Genomic DNA, 22783 nt, shown 5'->3' with positions numbered 1-22783 from the left:
AAAATTCAACATACTTTTGCCCTCACAACTACTGAAACATGAAAGTAAGGATCTGGTACACAAACTGAATCAATGCTTGACTGAGCTACTATTCTTTGAAGAAGAATCACTTTTTCTGATTAAAAAGAGGCCAATGGGAGGGATTCTTCAATACAAGCAAATGAGCATAAACACCCTTAATGGTCATGATTCCATTATGCAAGTGTTGTCTGTTTGTCCTAGATCTGACAATTCTACTTTGAACACACTTTGCAAAATATTTGTTTGTCTACCTGCATCTAATGCTACAATAGGAAGAAATTTTTCAACATTGTAGTGTACAAACACATTGCTCAGGTTGACAATGAAGGAGGATTGACTTAATGGCTTAGCTCTGTTGAACACTCACCCTGATGTTGAGTGCCCTATTGATGAAGTAATTAATCAATTTTCCAGGAGGAATAGGCACATAGAATTCATCATTTAAGGAAGAGAACCACAGCTGTAACTTTTTTGTATCATAAGATGGCATTTTCTTGTGTATGAGTAGAATCAGTTTAAATAAAACTTTCTTAAAATTTTGCATGTCACTTGATTATTTTTTATTATGGTAAAAGTAAAGGTAGTTCAAGATTTGTTTAGCACTCCCTCTTTGAGGTTTTTCTGTATCTGCCACTGCCCAATGTTGCTATTCAATACTACCTTCCTTAATGCCAAACTGACTCCAAATTTACAATCTTCTTCCAGATAATCATGACAGCTATATCCTCACCCACAATTACTTTTCCTTTGAAGGGATCGCCTACAGCTAAATCCAGGGTTCAGCAATGGGCACCTGCATGAACACATTGTATGCCAGCCTAATCATCCAGAATCCCAAAACCCTCCCCTGGTTCAGATTCATTATAGAATCCTCGTGATCTGGACCTGGTTCCTCCAGAAACTCAACACTTCACCTCAATTCATTTCACCTGGTCCTCTTCAACCCAATGGCTACCTTCCTAGATGTTGCCCTCTACCTCAAGGATGGCTACAACACTACCTCTGTTCACATTATACCTGCCAATCACCAACAGTGCCTCCACTTCGAGAGCTGCCACCCATTCCATACCGAGAAATCCTTTCCATACAGCCTAATTTACCAGAATCATCACATCTGTAGTAGAGAGCAGTCCCTCTCCAAAAATGCCAAGTGTCTCACTGATATCATTACAGACTTAAATTACCCTCTCAATGTTGTTCTGATATAGAGTTACTGTGCCTTGTCTCTCCAGTTCACTACCAGCCCCCATGACCCACTGTCCAGGCACAAAGGAGCACTGCTCTCGTGACTCATTACCACCTCAGATTGGAACAACTGAAACACGTTCTCTGACAGGGTTTTGACTACCTCTCGCCATGCCCTAATGTGAGGAATATTGTACCCATTATCCTCACCACCCTGTGGTATTGCCCACTCATCGTACTTATGCAATATCCTTATCCATCCCTACTCCACCTCTGCTCCCAACCCTTTGCTTCACGACTCATACCCCGGCAGCAGCCTGTGCTATACATCTGCCACCACTACCTACTCCAGTCCTGTTACAGATGTCTCCTATCCCATCAAGGACAAGACTAACAGTAAAGGAATCATGTAATTTACAAACTAAGCTACAACCACTGTGCCACTTTCTACATAGCATGACAACTAACAGCCTGTGTGATCACATGAATGGCTGCTGCCAAACTGTGTTCAAGCATCTGTTGTGCTGAACACTCCGCAAAACATGATGGGCCTCCCTTCAATAACTACTTCGCAGCCTTCACCAACTGAATCCTTCCTGCCAACAACAGCTTTTCTGAACTGCATCAGTGGGAACTCTCCCTACAATCCCCTCAAATGGCCTGACCATCAAATTACCCATCTCTGGCAGCAACCTCTCCTTGCACAATGTCTTCTACCTGTTTAAATTCTGTCTGTTAATAGCCTTCAGGAATCTAGTCTTGCATAACCATATTAACCAGTCCCAAACCTCCTTGCAATACTGCCTCTCCCTTTGTTAAATTCTCCTGCTCTGCAATACCTCATTTCTGCATCACATCTTCAAGATTGAAACTCTTCCTCTCCAGGAACTGGAGCATGGTGCACTATGGCACCTCAAAAAACTCACTGACCAATTCACTTCCTACTCCCATCTCAGACTGCCACTATCTACCAACTCTAAAAGAGCCACCAAAGCTCCCCTGCATTCCCTCATAGCTGACAACCCCTCTGTTGCAGACCACCTACATTTACCTCACCCTCAGGAACTCCTCCCACAACCACACAGAATCCAGATTTGAAACAAAGTCATGAATCTGTCCTCCAAAAGGCACAATCGCACAGAAGTATCAGTCCTTTCCAAAGGGCTTCCATATTGCCCCACTCCCAAATTCAATCATGCTGGACTAGTTAAAGACCTTCTCACCTTCTCCCAGTCCCTACAGTGGAAAAACCTTTTTGCTACCAATCCTACCACTCATACTCCATCCAAAACAAATATAGAACACTGACTGACTCAGTTCACTCTTCCACCCCACCATAACCCATCCTCACTGCCCCCAAATGAGCCCCTCTTAACTTTTCAGAATTGTATAATCTTGAACCTTACCTCACAATCATTCGCCAAATACCTCAACATGGAAATCAACATTACATCTGCAAAAAGAACTGCAAATACACAATCTAAAAACTGATCTCAAACTTATAGTCCTACCTGCTGACAATGGCTACACCATTGTGGTTGCGAATCACCAAAATCACCTGGTGAAGGGACTCCACCAGCTGTCACAATCATCCAAGTCCAGAAATCCAGCAGGATCTCCTGTCCCTCCTCAAATTCTTATGCGCATTCCACAACTTCTCCTCTGGCTCCATATCTCCCCTCACACTTACAACTCCCCAAGCTCCTACAGACTACATGCTTCCTGAAGTACATAAATCCAGACATCCAAGATGCCCCATTCTAGCCAGTTACTGCGCCCCCACAGAGTGAGGCTACCAACCACCAACAATATCTCCACCACATCAACTGCCACCCATTCCATACCAATGAGTCCCTTTCATACAGCCTAGCCACCCAAGGTTGCCACATAAAATATTCTAAAGGTCTCACTGTGGTCTTTGTAGAGTGAAATTACACTCCTAACACTCCTTTGTCTGCCTCTGCTCCGCCACTGCTCACAACCACTTGCTTCAGGGCTCATCCCTGTAAAAGTGTAAGATGCAGACCTGTTCCATACACCCCCACCCCCCTTCTCCTCGTTACCACCTACCACCCACTTTAATCCTGTTACAGACATCTCATATCCCGTGAAAGACAGCAGCCATGTGATCTACAAACTAAGTTGCGACTGCTTTGTTGCCCTTCTACATGGGCATGACAACTAAAAATTTGTCTGTCTGCATGAATGACATCTGAACCACCCAACTGCTGAACATGTTGCCAAACATGATGCACTTCACTTCAATGACTGCTTCACAGCCTATGCCATCAACATCCTTCCTACCCAGCTTTCCTCGACTGTGCAGGTGGTAATTCTGCCTACAACACATCCTCTGTTCCCTGCAACCCCCTGGCGACAACCTTCGCTAGTCCCAATCCTCCACCTAACTATCCCTTCCCTGCTCCCACTAGCGTTTTTCCAATCTTTACTCCTCCCTCCTTCCTTCCCACAGCACAGTGTCCAGGCTCTGCATTCTGTGGCCCTATCCTGGCTGCACCACGTCCCTGCATGCTCACACAGGCAGTACAACACCTTGCCCTACTCCTACCCTGTTATCCCTCTGCCTACTTGCCTGATGATTCCTTCTTACCCCCACCACCCATCCTGAATTGCTGCTCACATCAGACACAGTTCAAGTTCACAGTCAGGCTACAGTGATTGAAAACAGTGGCCACGTGTGTGTTCATTGTGCTTGTGTAATGTGTGTTCTTTTTATTACGCCTGTTGCGACTCAACACCTCCCCTATGTGTTGAGTAGCCCTCTACATATTCCTTTCCCCTTTTAACTTTCCCTTCTTTGCTTAGTACAGGATTGTAGTCTGAACTCTTGACATTGAAAGAGATGCTTCTTTTCTCCCCAAAGATCTCTTTGATTTTTCTACATCTGGTATCTATCTTTTCCCTAGTTATGTATGCTTCTACAACCTTACATTTGCCTTCTAGCTCTTTGTGGTAAGACATTCCACACTTTCTGTCAATCTCATTTTTATGTATCTTTACTCCTTTTTTCCTGCTACATTTTCATATTTAATATAGGATCAAACAACCAGAGTTATCTCAGTTTACACCAAGCTTTCACAAATTTCACACGGCATGTAGTCTGTAACAATACTGGGTCTACAAAAATGATAGTTCTCCAAGAAAAAGTTTAACAAGAGAGACATAAAGAGAGACAACGTGCAACAATAACAAAAGGTTGATATCTAAATGAAAAAATGAAATATGAGATAAGTATCAAGTGATTAATAGGAACTGGAAGATGAATTTTCTATGAATACAGAATAAAAAAGTTTTCACATAATTTAACAGTTAAAAATCTTATATCTTTACCTTTAACATCTATTCCATTGAAATAAACATATATTCGATGCTTGCCAGCTTGTTGTGGTACAAATGAAACTCTGTAGATAGAATTTCCAAGGTTTTCAATTCTATGTGGTACAGACCGACCACCTGACACTATATCCAAGCAGATATTTCCAAGACCTCCAGTGCGGGTAGCATCCACAGTAAAACTGAATGGTTGACCAGGATTAGCTCCCTCGAGCCCATGGAGCTAGCAACAATAAAAAGTGTTTTATGAAAATTAAGGTTGTACAAACTACTTAAGCAGAAACACTTCTGAGTTCCAACATGTATTAAGTGTTACATGTGATCGGTATGATAACTGTTAGTCGCAAAAATTTCAAAATTTGCTCTAGTTCTTTATTCATTTATTTAATTATAGTGACATAAATAATTCTGAAGAAATATCTGTGCAACAGTAACAGCCCACATAACTAGCAACAACAAAATGTGTTTTATGAAAATAATGGCTGTACAAACTACTTATTCGGAAACACTACTGTATTTGCATGTGTTAAAATAGCACAGTTCTAAGTGTCAAACAATGGAAAATCCATGATGGAATGTAACAACATTATGAAAAGGAAAGATGGTGCTCACCATACAGCGGAGATGCTGACTTGCAGATATGCACAACAAAAAGACTGTTACAAATAGAACTTGGGTCAACAAGTTTCCTCCATCAATTGTAAGAGTCTATGAAGAAACTGAGATGCTGTGATATAGCATCTCCACTATATGAAACTGGAGAAAATTTATTCAGTGCCATCCATACACAATGCACAACAACTGGAGCTACAGATATCATGCCATTTTCTGTATCTTCATGGACTCTTACGATCGATGGAGGAAACTTTGTTGACCCAAGTTCTATTTGTGACAGTCTTTTTGTTGTGCCTATCTGCAAGTCAGCATCTCTGTTGTTTGGTGAGTAGCATATTTCTTTTTCATAGTATTGTTACAACTCTAAGTGTAACGCATAAGAGAGTTCTAGCATGTATCAAGTGTTATGTGTGTAACTGCCCAGTCCCAACAGTTTCAAAATTTGCTCTTTGTCTTTATTTATTTATTTAATTACAGTGACATAAATAATTCTGAAAAAATATCTGTGCAAGAGTAATCATAAACACAAATAAAACAAACATAGTATTAAGAAAACAGTCTTAATAGCGTTTTTTATTTATTTAGTGCCAACCAGTTTCAGCCTATCACAGGGGCCATTTTCAGGGCAGACGTACTGTGAAATTACAATATATATCTTAGACAAAACTAATAACAACCATCTTATAAGAGTGGATAACGTAAATATTATGTTTTACCCGCTGTTCGACTGCTGGTGGCATCATGCCTACCAAGGTGTGGCAGGAGACTGTAAAGAATCTACCTTATGCCTGGGTTTATATAGCAAGCTATGAGCACAAGCACGCCTCCAGTGGTGACCAATGGTAGACGTTTAGCCTTAAAAATTGAGGTATAAATACATTTTGTGTGAAGTTTACAATTTAAAGAAATCATGTTCATTTTTAAAAAACACTGTTTAATAAAAAAATATAAAAAAAGTATGTGAAACAACTTTTCAATGACAAATTTATAAAAGAATGTTAGTAAGTTACCTTATCTTCATTCGTAATATACTACGGGGCAGGAAACAATTTCCTGCCTGTATTCTATTTTATATATATGAAAAAAACTTTTCTGTCAAAAATAGTTATGAAGTTGCAACAAGTATACATAATGTTGCTATAACAATAAATGCTAGATTTGCTACATTAGATATTAAAAACTTATACACCAACATCCCGGTGACAGAAACAACTGAAATAATTAGAGAAAATTTGTTGCGTCATAACATGCTTAATCATAGCGAATTGACCTCCTTGAGGTTACATTAGGTTTCAATGACTATTCCTCTAACAATCAAATATATCAACAAAAGGATGGCCTAGCTATGGGCAACTCATTACCAAGAACCTTAGCCGACATCTTTGTCAACAATAAGGAAGTCAGATTTTTTAGAGACCATCCACACATATATACTACAAATGATATGTTGATGATATTTTAATATTATTTGATGTTACGATGGATGAAATAAATAATCTGATGGATATGCTGAATGATATACACCCAAAAATTAGTTTTACAGTCGAACATGAACAACAAAAGACTAAATTATTTGGAGCTCACCATCTCCAATGTTAACGGACAACATATGTTTTGTATCTATAGAAAACCTACCACAAGAGATGCTACTATTCATGCTAGATCATGCCATCCTAACAGATATAAGAGAGCTTTCTTATTTTCCATATTAAATAGACTGAATAGGATACCACTAGCACCAGAACAAAGAAAGAAAGAAATTAATATATTGAAGCAAATAGTGATAACTAATGGATATGAATCAACTAGAGTAGAGATACTACTACGTAAAATACAGGCAAGTCAACCTCAGCGATCCGAGAAGAGGATTTTTTCAAAAATGCAATATATGGGTAACATATCTGATAAAGTGAATAGACTTTTTAGAAACTCAGACATCACAAGGGCTTTCTCCTCAAACACACCAAACTGGGAGTCTAGAAACGGTTACAGAATGTATCTCTGCCTACGTAGAACACCACCTTCAACCCATTACATGCAGTCTCCCATCCTTCATCAAAGACACCAACCACATTCTCGAACGCCTGGAATCCTTACCCAATCTGTTACCCCCGGAAACCATCCTTGTAAACATTGATGCCATTTCCTTATACACAAATATCCCGCACGTCCAGGGCCTCGCTGCGATGGAGTACTTCCTTTCATGCCGAACACCTGCCACCTACCTAAAACCTCTTTCCTCATTACCTTACTCACAACTTCTTCACTTTCGAAGGCCAGACATACCAACAATTAAAGGGAACAGCCATGGGTACCAGGATGGCCCCCTCGTATCCCAACCTATTTATGGGTCGCTTAGAGGAAGCCTTCTTGGTTACCCAGGCCTGCCAACCCAAAGTTTGGTACAGATTTATTGATGACATCTTCATGATCTGGACTCACAGTGAAGAAGAACTCCAGAATTTCCTCTCCAACCTCAACTCCTTTGGTTCCATCAGATTCACCTGGTCCTACTCCAAATCCCATGCCACTTTCCTCAACATTGACCTTCATCTGTCCAATGGCCAGATTCACACATCCGTCCACATCAAACCCACCAACAAGCAACAGTACCTCCATTATGACAGCTGCCACCCTTCCATATCAAACGGTCCCTTCCCTACAGCCTAGGTCTTCGTGGCAAACGAATCTGCTCCAGTCCTGAATCCCTGACCCATTACACCAACAACCTAAAAACAGCTTTCGCATCCCACAACTACCCTCCCAACCTGGTACAGAAGCAAATAACCAGAGCCACTTCCTCATCCCCCCAAACCGAGAACCTCCCACAGAAGAATCCCAAAAGTGCTCCACTTGTGATAGGATACTTTCTGAGACTGGATCAAATTCTGAATGTGGCTCTCCAGCAGGGATACGACTTCCTCAAATCCAGCCCTGAAATGAGATCCATCCTTCACGAAATCCTCCCCACTCCACCAAGAGTGTCTTTCCACCGTCCACCTAACCTTCGTAACCTCTTGGTTCATCCCTATGAAATCCCCAAACCACCTTCCCTACCCTCTGGCTCCTACCCTTGTAACCGCCCCCGGTGTAAAACCTGTCCCATGCACCTACTCCAGTCCTGTAACCCAGAAGGTGTACACAATCAAAGGCAGAGCCATGTGTGACAGCACCCACATGATTTACCAACTGACCTGCCTACACTGTGAAGCTTTCTATGTGGGAATGACCTGCGACAAAAAGTCCATTCACATGAATGGACACAGACAGAGAGTGTTTGTTGGTAATGAGGATCACCCTGTGGCTAAACATGCCATGGTGCACGGCCAGCACATCTTGGCACAGTGTAACACCGTCCGGGTTATCTAGATACTTCCCACTGACAACAACCTATCAGAACTCCGGAGATGGGAACTTGCCCTTCAATATATCCTCTCTTCCCGTTACCGACCAGGCCTCAACCTCCGCTAATTTCAAGTTGCCGGCGCTCATACCTCACATGTCATTCAATAACATCTTTGCCTCTCTACTTCCGCCTCAACTGATGTCTATACCCAAACTCTTTGCCTTTACATATGTCTGCTTGTGTCTGTATATGTGCGGATGGATGTGTGTGTGTGTGTGTGTGTGTGTGTGTGTGTGTGTGTGTGTGTGTGTGTGTGTGCGTGTGTGTGTGCACGCGCGCAAGTGTATACCTATCCCTTTTTCCCCCCAAGGTAAGTCTTTCCGCTACCGGGATTGGAATGAATCCTTATCCCCTCCCTTAAAACCCACATCCTTTTGTCTTTCTCTCTCCTTCCCTCTTTCCTGACGAAGAAACCGTGGGTTGCGAAAGCTTGAAAATTGTGTGTGTGTTTGTTAAAAACCAAAGATGATGTGACTTACCAAACGAAAGCACTGGCAGGTTGATAGATACACAAACAAACACAAACATACACACAAAATTCAAGCTTTCACAACCAACGGTTGCTTCATCAGGAAAGAGGGAAGGAGAGGGAAAGACGAAAGGATGTGGGTTTTAAGGGAGAGGGTAAGGAGTCATTCCAATTCCGGGGGTGGAAAGACTTACCTTAGGGGGAGAAATAGGACAGGTACACACACGCACACACACACACACACACACACACACACACACACACACAGACACACACACATGCACATATCCACCTGCACATATACAGACACAGGCAGACATATTTTTCCCACATGGAATGTTTCTCTCTATTATAGAGGGAAACATTCCACGTGGGAAAAATATATATAAAAACAAAGATGATGTGACTTAGCATACGAAAGCGCTGGCAGGTCGATAGAAACACAAACAAACACATACATACATACAAAATTCTAGCTTTTGCAACCAATGGTTGCTTCATCAGGAAAGAGGGAAGGAGAGGGAAAGACGAAAGGATGTGGGTTTTAAGGGAGAGGGTAAGGAGTCATTCCAATCCCGGGAGCGGAAAGACTTACCTTAGGGGGAAAAAAGGACAGGTATACACTCGCGCGCACACACACACACACACACACACACACACACACACACACACACACATATCCTGATCTGGTGTGAAAAAAGGCGAAAAAGTGTTAATTATAGCTGGGCTGTGTTGATCCTGTGGTGAACTTGGGTTGGTAGACAACGATGTGCATAAAGGTTAGGTGGTTGTGTTGCCGCCAAAACACGTTAAAGGGTAGAGAAATTCGGGTAAATTTCGAAAAAACTACGTGTAAATGTATTAAAAGGAGTGGTTTTGTGGTGGCAGATTATGAGAATGAGGCTAACAATTGTCTGACGAAGAAATAATGACGTTAAAACCTGTGGGAAGCAGCTAAAAATGATCAATGATGTGGGAAAAACGGAAATGGAAATAAAGTGAAAGTTATTAGAACTAGCCGAAATGGTTGTTTAATAGGTGAAAGGAACTGTTTGTGAACTAGAAACGGTGGATTTTATAGCAGCGGTAGTGCTGAAAGCGGAGAAAAAAAAAAAAAAAAAATTTTATGGTTTGGAAGTGGGTTACGTATTATTGATATAGCCGGGATAAAATTGTATAGTAGATTACGGTAAAAAGGAGAAGGTGAATACAAAGTGAACCTACTGGCAAAAACAGAAAGAGAAAATAAGACAACAGAAAAGATCCCAAAATGCAACAGTGACAATAACAAACGTGATTATTGCGTTCAAATGAATGATATGAATATAATAGAGGGAAACATTCCACGTGGGAAAAATATATTTAAAAACAAAGATGATGTGACTTACCATACGAAAGCGTTGGCAGGTTGATAGAAACACAAACACACACATACATACACATGTGTGTGTGTGTGTGTGTGTGTGTGTGTGTGGCGCGCGAGTGTATACCCGTCCTTTTTTCCCTCTAAGGTAAGTCTTTCTGCTCCCGGGATTGGAATGACTCCTTACCCTCTCCCTTAAAACCCACATCCTTTCGTCTTTCCCTCTCCTTCCTTTTTTCCTGATGAGGCAACAGTTTGTTGCGAAAGCTTGAATTTTGTGTGTATGTTTGTGTTTGTTTGTGTGTCTGTTGACCTGCCAGCACTTTCGTTTGGTAAGTCACATCATCTTTGTTTTTAGATATATTATTCCTACGTGGAATGTTTCCCTCTATTATATTCATATATATATCTCCTCTTCCCATTACCCACCAGGCGTCAACCTCCACTAATTTCAAATTGCCACCCCCGTACATCACTTGTCACTCAACAACATCTTTGCCTCTGTACTTCTGCCTCAACTGACATCTCTGCCCAAACTCTTTGCCTTTACATATGTCTGCTTGTGTCTGTATGTGTGGATGGATGTGTGTGTGTGTGTGCGCGAGTGTATACCCGTCCTTCTTTCCCCCTAAGGTAAGTCTTTCCACTCCCGGGATTGGAATGACTCCTTACCCTCTCCCTTAAAACCCACATCCTTTCGTCTTTCCCTCTCCTTCCCTTTTTCCTAATGAAGCAACCCTGGGCTGCCAAAGCTTGAAATTTGTGTGTGTGTTTGTTATTGTCTCTATCAACGTACCAACGCTTTCTTTTGGCAAGTTACATCATCTTTGTTTTTAGATATATTTTTCCCACATGGAATGTTTCCCTCTATTATATATATGATGATTACCATTATGTATTTCTTTGTAACTGACGTCCATAAATTTTCTAGTTACATGACATCTAACTATGACCTTAAGACATTTACTTTAAGTTTTACATAGCTTTATCATAATCCTACGTGGCACATAGCGCGAGGGTGTCCTAATGATGATATCCATACCATAAAACAGTAATGAACATAGCTTATACTTCTCTCAGCATAATGTATAGTTTGACAACTACATAACTACTTAGAAAATATTTTTTTTTTTTATGCAACTAACAGGAATATGACAACCGACATCCGTTAAAATAAAAATCAATACATTGTCACTCACTAAATATCGTTTATACATTCATATTATACATAAAGACAAAATGTTTGTAGTTTTGGGTGGACGCCTCTATACACAGTGTGGGCTGCCAGTATCTTCTGCACTACGATGACGGATTCCCTCCGAAGTGTGGTATTGATCCTATTGTTGTCTAGGTGACAGACAGCAGTGTTACAAAGGGGGCAGCAATATTGCACAGCTGCCATGACAACAGGATTCGTAGGACCTGGACTAGACCACAGATAACATCAAAGCAGAGAGGACAGCCACGTTGTGGCTGCCGCCATGGCAACGGAGTCTGTATTACCTGGACTAGAGGGCTCTGTATATACGATTACACGTAGACACACTTCTACTTGTTATGCTATTAAATAATAGAAATAGGATACAAATAAGCACATAGTAAATAGAATACAGACAGGAAATTGTTTCCTTCCCCCATAGTATATTATGAATGAAGATAAGGTAACTTACTAACATTCTTTTATAAGTTTCACATTCAAAAGTTGTTTCACACACTTTTTTTTGTTTATTTATATAACAGTGTTTTTTAAAATGAACACGGTTTCTTTAAATTGTAAACTTAACACAAAATGTATTTATACTTCAATTTTTAAGCCTAAATGTCTACCATCGGTCACCGCTGGAGGCGCTGCTTATGCTCATGTACTCATAGCTTGCTACATAAACCCAGGCATAAGGTAAATTCTTCTTACCTCCTGACCACCCAGCAGAAAGCCCATTCTCACCTCTGCCTCCTGAAACTCCTGTCTGTCCAGACATGGGGACTGCATCCTTCCACCATCCTCCACACCTACAAATTCCTCATCCGTCCTATCCTCTATCATGCCAGTGTTGCCTGAATCTCTGCACCCACCCACTTTTACAAGGCCCTCCAAATCCTTGAACATCATGCACACCACCTTGCCTTCTGTATCCGCCTTCCTTCCCCCACACGGCTCCTATATGACATCATCCCCTTCCCGCACCTCCTCCTTTTCCTCCAACATCTTCGCATCCTTTACACTGTCTGCAAGCTTGATCCCCCTACCTCCTGGTTTCCTCCATCCTCTCTGCCCCTGCCAGTTGCAGCACCTCTATCACTGTATCCGTATCTCCACCTCCACACCCACCATCTCCTTCATTAGGGCAATTTCCGGCACCTCCTCCCCCCCCCCCCCCCCCCCTCCCGTGGATGTTGAACTTCGCTGTGACATATACCCTTCCTTCCAACTGTAACCTGGTCTCGTTCCCCTCCTCCCCAGGGCCCCCTTTTCTTCTCCCCTCCTTCTCCCAGAGCGGATTTTCTTCCCCCCACCCAAGTCCCTGCACCCCATTCTCGCCTCTTTCCCTCCCACGTCCTTCCCTCCCAGGCCCTCTTCGGCTCGCCTCCCATCCATTTCCCCCCCCCCCCCTTCCCCTCCCTCCTTGCACCTGGCAGATCCTCCATTTTGCTCATCGTCATCAGTGTGCTACGTCATGTTGTGTTTGGTGCTGTTGTCCTGTGCATCAAGAGGTGTGATTTTAATTGTGTGCTGGACTTGTACATAGCGTTCCTGTCAGTGATTGTTACGTGCTACGCCATCCGTCGGTACTTTTGTGCTCCATTTGTACTTCGCCTTGTGTTCTTTTAACTGTCCCAGTGTGTGATTTGTTTGTGTACACTGCTTTTTCACGATTTTTATCTCCATTTTACAGTCTTCCATAACGTTCCCCCTTTTTTTTTTTATCTCTATGTACATCATGTTTTCTCCTTTATGTTATTTGTAAATATCTTCTTTTATATGTTTCATGTCTTTTGGCTGAAGAGCAGCGCATATGGTGCTGCCAGCCCACCCCGATGGGGAATTGAAATACAATAAAGGAAAGAAAAAAAAATTATTTACAGTCTCCTGCCACACCTTGATAAACGTGATGCCACCAGCAGTCGACCAGCAGGTAAAATATTATATTTATGTTATCCACTCTTATAATATGGTTGTCATTAGTTTTGTCTAAGATAAATATATTGTAATTTTACAGTATCTTTGCCCTGAAGATGGCCCCTGTGATGGGCTGAAACCAGTCAGCACTAAATAAATAAAAAATGTGGTTAAAACTGTTTTCTTAATACTAAGTTAATTTTATATCAATCACTTTTACTAAACAACCATGTTGTCCAAATATCTACAAATAAAACAGTTACAATTAAATTGGAGTACTGGATGGTGGAGACACGTGCGAATGAATCATGTTCCTGCAAAAAATGAAAATAATAATTGTAAGGAAGGAAAACAAATGGAATTAAGGTAAACTGCTTGGCTTTTGCGGATGATTTCGCAATACTTTCAGAAAACCTGACAGAAGCAGTTACTCAAATAAACATTCTGGAAAAATTAGCAAACAGAACTGGTCTCAAAATTTCAGCTGAAAAAACAAAATTCATGACAAATATAAAAAATGCACCAAAATACATAGAAACACAAACAGGGAAAATAGAGTGAGTAAATAAATTTAAATATCTTGGAAAAACTATACAACAGAATAGACTAGAAAAATCTGCAATAGATGTAAGAATTAACAAAATGGAAAGAGCATATGGTTTGACCAAAAATATTTACAACAAGAAATGTATATCTAGAAAAACAAAACTAAAACACTACACCACAGTGGTACGACCAGAATGTTTATATGGATCTGAATGCCTAATGATGAACTATAAGACGGACAAACTAGAGGTACTGGAAAGAAGGGTTATTAGAAAAATAATGGGTGCAATGAAAACTGCAGATTGTTGGAAAATAAGAAGTAATGAGGAGATCTACAAAAATATAGACAAAGTATCTGAAGTAATGGCCAAACGAAGATTAACCTTTTTTGGACATCTCTACCGAATGGATGGAAATAGACTAATAAAACAAATACTCCTATATTTCTGGAAGAAGAAATCGACAATAGCATGGATTACAGAAGTGAAAAAAGATCTTGAAAGAAACAACATCAAAGAATCAGAAATAGCAGAAAGAAACCATTTTAAAAACAAAATACTAAATTTGGAAGGCTTTCAAAGCAGAAGAAATAAAAAAATCAGGAACAAATGGACAGAAGAAAGGAAGAGACCTCATGGGGAGAAAATGAGGGAATACTGTAAAAATAGGAAAACAACAACAAAGGAAGAAGAGGAGAGGAACTGAAGTTGTTAACGTGATCCTAGTTGGTCAATACAATTGTAAAAAAAAAAAATTGTAAAAGTAAAATGTAGGAACCAAATCATGATGGTAAATGAGCCAATCGCCATTGCATTGAGTGGTGGTATAATCAAACTTCAAAAAGGAAATGAGTGGGTCATTAACTGAACAAAAGTCCTGTTTTCTGTATAAAAACTCAATTGACTAGACTGAAATATGATATGACAATAGATGTTTGATCAGAAAAATTATGGCAGGGATGGTAAAAAGTGAACAATTGGCAGTTATAAACAAATTTAAAATTCTTTCTGTAAGTGAAGAGTCCAAACTGGTAAGTGGAAGTGAACTTCTAAGCTAAACCTGTCTACAGAAACATTAAACAAAGTTGAAAGCCGGCATTAGGGAAGACAAGAATGGTGAGAAACTGTGCATATCATTTAGTGTGCATAGTAATGGAATTGTCAACAAAAATGTATTGTATAGCACAAAAACAAATGTACTGTATTATTTTTGAGGAACAGCAATAACAACCTTGTTATAAGACTTTTCTGAGTAACACAGTTAACTGCTACACAACAGTTATTGTCAAACCAGCAACAGCAACAAAAAATATTATTGATGTTAATCTATGTGATAGAATCCCTGACACCAGTTTCTCATGGCCCTACAGGTGGGAACTGGTGTTACAACACAGCACATGGCCTAAATGTATGTTAATTTCTTCAGTGTCAACATTTCTCTTCAGTAAGTATTCCTTTTCTTTGTTCCCTTTCAGTTTTCTATATATTTTGTTTTCTGAACTGTCTCCCTCCCAAACCACCTGTCTACCATATATAAAGCACTTACCTTTCCACTCTTACTGACTCTTGCACAATATTTTGTCTGTACACTCTGTATTTATTATTCCCCTGTCTTCCACCTTTAATCTTGTCAAGTGCAGTCCCCAACAGTCAGTCTTTCCTTGTCATTCTGTCCAATAATTCTCCCCTGAGCTGAGGTTTTCGATGACTTTCTCTAACTCCCCCCCTATCTCTAAACCTTTTCTCTCATCCTTCTTCCTTTCTCTTCAAACCTTCTGCCAGAGGAAGGAGCCATTGGCTTTGAAAGTTTGCACTTTTCTACAATGTTTATGTGCTTTCTTCTGCTGCCACTTGGTGAGTAGATTTTTATTCATCCAATTATATTATATTTTCAAAAATTGATGAGACCCAATGTTAGGAAAGAGACTCAGCATTTTCATAGTAAATCACAGGAGAGAAAAGCCATCCAAGTGTGTAAAACTTCTCTCTCACATATTCAAAATGGAGCCTCAGGTACCCAAAGCAGAACTAACTATAGTGTACTCAGAGAAATTGCTGTTGTGACAAAAAAAATCATGTTAATGCAAAGGTGAACAGGACTCAAACTTTGTCTGTATTCCAACAAAATATACGAGTGAATCTAATATATTATGTTTATCTGAGCATCATATGACCAACAAAATTCACGCATTACACAGCAAAAATTTTGGTTCACTGCTAATTATTGTAGATCAAATATGGGAAATGTTGAGTCACAGTTTTTGTTACAAATAATGTAGTGTACAAATCACTAGATTTAATCAAATACTGTGTGAAACAGCTCATTTTAGGTGTGTGGTATTGAGGTGAAGGCAGCTAGTGCAATAGTTATTGTGATGGCAATTTACAGGGAACCTGCTGGAAATTTGAACATTTTTCTGAGACACACTGTTAACACTCTTGTCACCCCTATGTAGAAAAACTGATTCATTGCAATAGGTGACTTCAAAGTAAAATTCTTAACAGCAATTAGAAACAAAATAGACAGCGAATATCTGATGTCCTCTTACAATTTCCTATTAGTGTTAGACTCTCCAAATAGCATACAGCAGTTCCAGATAACATAGCTATAGATAAGGGTAGATACAATAATTTAACTGTGAATAATATTTTAAATTGCCTCTCTGACCATGATGGCCTGTTCTTAACTATAAAACAAGTAAACAGAAAGGAAAAGCACATTTCATTTGGAAAAACTTGAGGCTTATAAGCAAAAATACCATGGAAAATTTTAATCACCTTGCTTGTGGACTTGCTTGCAGCTTGTGGACTGGTCTCTTGTACATGTTACTGTTAGTATTAACTCCAAATCTAATACACTTATTAATGAAATTGTAAGTATATTTGAAGAAAGCTTTCCCATAAAGTTAGCTGCAGAAAACATGTTTAAATCAGTTAACATTGAGTAAGTGTTTAAGGAGACCCAAGGGGTCATCAGTCCCCTATTCCCCCCACCCTAGAACAGAAGCAGTACGCACATTCTGTTTACACACAGAGGAAACTTTGTGTGCAAGTGTGTGAAAGGTTATTAATTGTTTGCATAGGATGTACTCAAGGCGAAACATGGGAACCAGCCCAGTATTCATCTATTGGCCAGCACATCAAGGCTGGCTGGCTGGCACACTGACCCCTGCTGTTAATCAACTGGGCAAATACAATCCAGGCCCAGCATACTACCTCATCCTGGAAGCACGAGGCTATCTGAGCAGATTCTTGGATTACTGGGGGCATCAAAATTTCTTGTAAAACAAAAAAGAAGCTTTATGTAGCAGTCAAGAGACCAAATGACCCTAATAAGATTAGGCATTACAAACAATAGAATTCTTAATAAGACCACACATGCAACAAAGAACATATTCCTGAAGGCAGAAATCAGTAACTAAAACAATAAACTGATAACCACTTAGAATTTTGTAAAGAAGGAAACAAGAAAAAGTGCAGTTTATAGAAAATTATAGAAATAAAAAAATGAGGATCATCTCATTAATCATCCAAAAACAGTTGCTAATATAGTCAACAAACATTTCTTTACAGTAACAAAGAATTAGTATCACGAGGTTCCATAATTCAGACTACGAAATTTCTGAATGGCAGTGTACTAGTATTGTACAACAGATCCAAGTAAAAACAGTCACTATATAGGTAACTGAAAATTGTTAAGTCTACATAAAGTAAAAATGGTACTGGAACCGTTAACATATCTAGCAAGTTATTAAAATACTGTTGTAACCATTTAAGCATCGGTGTCCATGGAAAATTTTCCTGAAATATGGACCAGTGGCTGGGGCCTTAAAATTATCAGTTTTGATACAAATGAGTTAGTCAATTTTGATACATTGCCATGTAACAAGAACTAATTTTGGTAGGTGACAGAAAAACTTATTATATCTTAGAGAATTGATGGTTTTCCACTCATTATATGATAAAATGTCTATCCTCCAGATTCCATGGGTAGGTGGAGAGGGGACTTTGAAGGGAGAATTCAATCAGTGCCAGTTTATGGTCCAAACAACAGAAGCCTCCACTGCAGGTGCCAAGATGTGAGGGGAACAGGGACACAGCAACTGTAAGATTTCTGTATAATTATTGCAGGCACTTGAGGCTGAGGGGGCACCATGGGCACTGATGTGCAAGATTTGTATACAGTTTGGATCACAATTGGTAGCAAAAACTAGCACTGGTGAAGTGGTATGAGCGAAAATGTTGTGTGGGGGGAGGGGGAAGGGGGGTTGCACACCATAAGATGCTTGTCTGGAAAAACAGGCTTGAACCAACCCTGAGTGGTATGGTTGCAAACAAAATGCTTTATCACATTTTTGACACATCACTTGAGCAAGATACTATTATACAGTCACACTACTCACAAGTTTTTGTGAACTTTTAGAGAAACTAATACATGCCAGGATTGCTAGGCACCTTAATAATCATAATATCTTCAGCTAATGTCACTTCAGATTTCAGAAAGGGTTATCAACAAAAGAAGAAATATTTGCATTTGCTGCCAACATTTTGGAGTCTATCAATAACCAAATGAATATGGTCAGAATATTTTGCTACCTGACAAAAGCACTGACAGTGTCAGACACCAAATACAAAGCTATGTTACCTAGGTAAAACTGGTGCAGCAAGGATTCATATACCTTCTTAACACAAAGTAGAAAGATGTATTGCATAGTCTAAAAGATATCTCAACCTCATCAGAATGGGGTATCATCACATGTGCAGTGCTTCAGGACTCAATTCTGGGCCCCCTACTTTCTTGTGTTTTCATTAATGAGCTACATCTTTGTACAGAATATTGTAAATTCACCATCTTTGCTAATGACACAGCAGTACATCATTAGAGAAACTTGAGGTCTTAGTTGATAAGTTTTTTAAGGATACTGTGAACATTTTAACACAAATGGTCTTTCCACTTCTTATAGTAAAATGAGCTTTATTCAGTTTCAGGCAATCTATAAAGATGAAGAAATAGGAGGAAAAACTAGGTCGCCAGCATATAGCTAATATGAATACCTGAGAATCCCTGAGCTTAAATAGTGACCAAACGAAACTGATCAAGCCACATCTGCAAAAAACTGAATTCTGAAACTTATGCAGTGAAAACTGCAATACAGAAAAGAAGGAAATGGTAAACTATATTAATAACTATTTTTAAATGTACCATATTCACTAAACGTAAACTTCACAAAACAAAAAATAATACATGCTCCAAGGGTTGCCTGCAGCATGAATATTCCTTCAACAAATGAACAGGAAGTAATTAGAGTGATTAGAAGCTTAAAACCAAAAATGGCAGCAGCTGTTGATGAAGTAGCAGTTTCAATCATAATAAGGACTGCAGTGCAGATTGTAAAACCTTTCGCACATATTGCAAATTGATCCTTTAGTGAAAGTGTGTTTCCTTAGCGACTGAAGATCTCAAAAGTGAGGCCACTATTTAAAAATGGAGACAGACATAAAATATAAAACTACCATCCCATATCACTTCTTCCTGCTTCCTCTGAAATATTAGAGAAACTGATGAAATTGAGAGTCACTAGTTACCTAGACAATAATAAACTTTGGAATAGTAATCAACATGGTTTTCATGCAAAATGAAGCACAGAAACTGCAGTTATAGTCTACACCCAAGAAATAATTAAATATTTGGAGACAAAAAAAAGTGTAGTAGGAATCAATTTAGATCAATCTAAAGCTTTCGATATGGTCTGCCATGAAATCCTCCTTGATAAGCTCGAAGCAGTAAGTATTAGAGGAAGAGTTAAAATGTGGTTTGATTTGTATCTCAAAAACAGATCTCAGATTGTAGAGCTCACCACTGTAAATTCACATCAAAAAATAAGGTTAGTTTCAGAAGCAAAAGAAGGTCCTTTAGTAGTACCCCAGGGCAGCATCTTAGGGCCACTACTCTTTCTCATATGTGTCAATGATTTACAGTTACAATATGATACAGCCAAAATAGTACTATATGCAGATGACAAAAGTCTGATAGTGAGCGACTTTAAAAACTTGTTACAGTCAACTACTGACAAAATCCTAAAAAGTATTGAGACTTGGTTCAGTGCAAATAAACTTACACTCGATGCAAAGAAAACAAATTACATACAGTTTGGTAAAATGATTCAGGATGAAGACATTAATCTAGAACTGGATGACAGACTAATAGAGAGAGTGCATTTTGCAAAAGTATAAGGAATGCATATTGATGAAGTTATGAATTGGAAACACCATGTAAAATTTCTTACACACAGACTTAATCCAGCCTGCTTTGGACTGAGAGCTATTGCAAATGTTTGCACTCTAGAAGGCATCAGAATGGGCCAGCTCAAAATAAAATTTGAAAGACATTTTTATTTTACAAAAATGAGCTGTTTGAATAATTACCCACAGTCCGACACAAGCTCACTGTGGACCTCTTTTCACAGCGTTAGGAATACTTACTCTGCCATCAGTTTATATACTTAAATGTGTACTTTTAACCAAAGCTAATCTAAGCAATCTCCACACAAATGCAGACTGTCACAACTATAACACAAGGAACAAGAATGATCTCCACATAGAACAAGTAAGAAGAACACGAACTCAGAAGCATGTAAGCCACATGGGCATTAAGCTCTATAATGCATTGCCTCAGTACATTAAAGAGTTAAACGACAATACAAATTTTAAATTGGAACTTAGAAAATTTTTAATTGATAAATGTTGCTACTCAATAAAAGAATATCTTGAATACCAAGAAAATGACTTTACAAACTAACCTCCAAAATTTTCTATCTTCGTTTGTTTCGGCTTTTATTATACTTTACCATCTATGGTACTAGTTATATATTGTTACTGAGAAACAAATTACTATACACCATTTATATGGAAAGAAACTGTAAGTTTGCTGTCATTTATTATAGACAATTTCATTTTGTACATTCTATATTTTAATTTCTGTGTATGACAAATCCAATTTTAGACTGTTTCATTTTGTATATTCTGTATCGTTAATTTCTATGTATGACAAGTCCAATATCGTTTGTACAATGACACTGATGCTAAATAAATAAAAATAAATAAAACAAGATCTCATCATCTCAAATTATAAAGGGAGGGCATTAAAAACCTTACAGCCACTGAAGTGGCTCCCCTTCTGCATCAACTCGGGTTTGCATGGATGTCTTCTTTTAGTATCATGACTGTGATACACACTCTTAGGTTTAAAAAGTGGCTTTTTTCCCTTGTGAAACATATCATAGAGAATATGTATTGTGCAATGGATGTGAGGATTTCAAGTCCTGTAGTAAGATTTCTGCATGTGGTTCTAGAGTGGACTTTACTCATGGTTGTTCAGACACTTTTCTGTGCACACAGCACTTTTCTAGCCAGTGGCTGGTTTCCCCAAAATATGATTCCATATGTCATAATGACATGAAAATAACCATAATAAGATGATTTGTTTACACATGAACTTGGAACTAGATCTTTTCTGAGTGGTATGCTTGATAATACCACATTTAGATTTTTTAAATTATTCAGGGCCCTTCTAGCAGATCTGATGGCTTCTCTCGTGTTTTTTTGGAAGACATCATTTGCACCACCAAATATTAAAACAACATCCTTTTTAGTTAGTGAGCCTGCTAGTGTTTTGCAGTCCTGTGCGACTTCATTCATTGAAGCACCCGGCCTAACTATATCAGTTACATTAGCTTGTAGTTCTTTAAACATTTTTGCTATTTTTCGTACGTGACTGTCAGCAAAAATAAGTATTTCGCCTTAAAATCCAATGTGTCCATTTGTATTGTATTTGTGTTCTGGTCTGTCGCTTTTTTTTTTTTATAATGTTCACCTTTATTTGCACTGTTGCTTATATCAACACATTCCATAACACACACACACTTGAGTCTATTGCTGTTGTATTTAGGCTTCTGAACCATTCATTCTGCGTTTCTTTTCCACTATTTACAGTTTTCGTAGGTTTTGTTTTGGATGACCCACGGAATTTCAGGTAACTTAGCAGTTCAGTATTTTCCTTTCGAAGTTTTATTATATCACTCTTTAAAGAATGAATTGCTGATTGAATATTTACGATACATTCTTTTAGATATTCAGTATCAGCTACACACTTCGTACATGGCATATTTTTACCTCCAATGGCTGTATTTTTGTTCTGAGAAACATCACACACTTCTTGCACAGGAACCATTTTCTTTCATTTCTTAAGTGACACTATTACACACAATAAATTTCGGATCACAATAGACACGGAATCTTTCGCATATTACACATTTTTCATACTTTACGTTTATATTTTCAGGCTAACACACTCGCATTTACTTACTGACCATCATTTAAGAAACTTAAGTCAGTTTCTATTGCAAGGGTCATTTCACACTACAGAAGAGCTCCTGTGCAACAATGTATACCTGCAGCACTTAGATAAAATCCCAGATCCTTATTTGTGTGCATTAGTGTTTATAATTATAAACAATAATGCACAGAAAACTCTGGTTGAGAATTTCAAATTATTTAGGATTAACAATATTATGAAAAGGTTAGTGCCTCCTCACCATGCAATAGAGATGCTGAGTCACAGATAGGTACAACAAACAGACTGTCAGAAAATGAGCTTTTGGGCAGCAAGACCTTCATCAGAAATAGACAACAATATGTACGTGCATGC

The 22783-nt window shown here is 39.0% G+C and overlaps 1 protein-coding gene across 1 annotated transcript in view; it reads right to left on the bottom strand.

Moving 5' to 3' along the window:
- The window catches only part of LOC124776913 (filamin-C-like), a 542943-nt gene that overhangs the window by 168023 nt on the left and 352137 nt on the right, over positions 1 to 22783 (bottom strand). Inside the window, exon 10 of the mRNA XM_047252124.1 lies at positions 4558 to 4783. Within this exon, the coding sequence (XP_047108080.1) occupies positions 4558 to 4783 (226 nt within the window). The remainder of the gene's footprint in view (positions 1 to 4557; positions 4784 to 22783) is intronic.

Source organism: Schistocerca piceifrons, chromosome 2, assembly GCF_021461385.2.
Source record: "Schistocerca piceifrons isolate TAMUIC-IGC-003096 chromosome 2, iqSchPice1.1, whole genome shotgun sequence".
Lineage (NCBI taxonomy): Eukaryota > Metazoa > Arthropoda > Insecta > Orthoptera > Acrididae > Schistocerca > Schistocerca piceifrons.
Note: the sequence above shows the minus strand (reverse complement) of the source record. Positions and strands in the feature narration are given on the sequence as shown.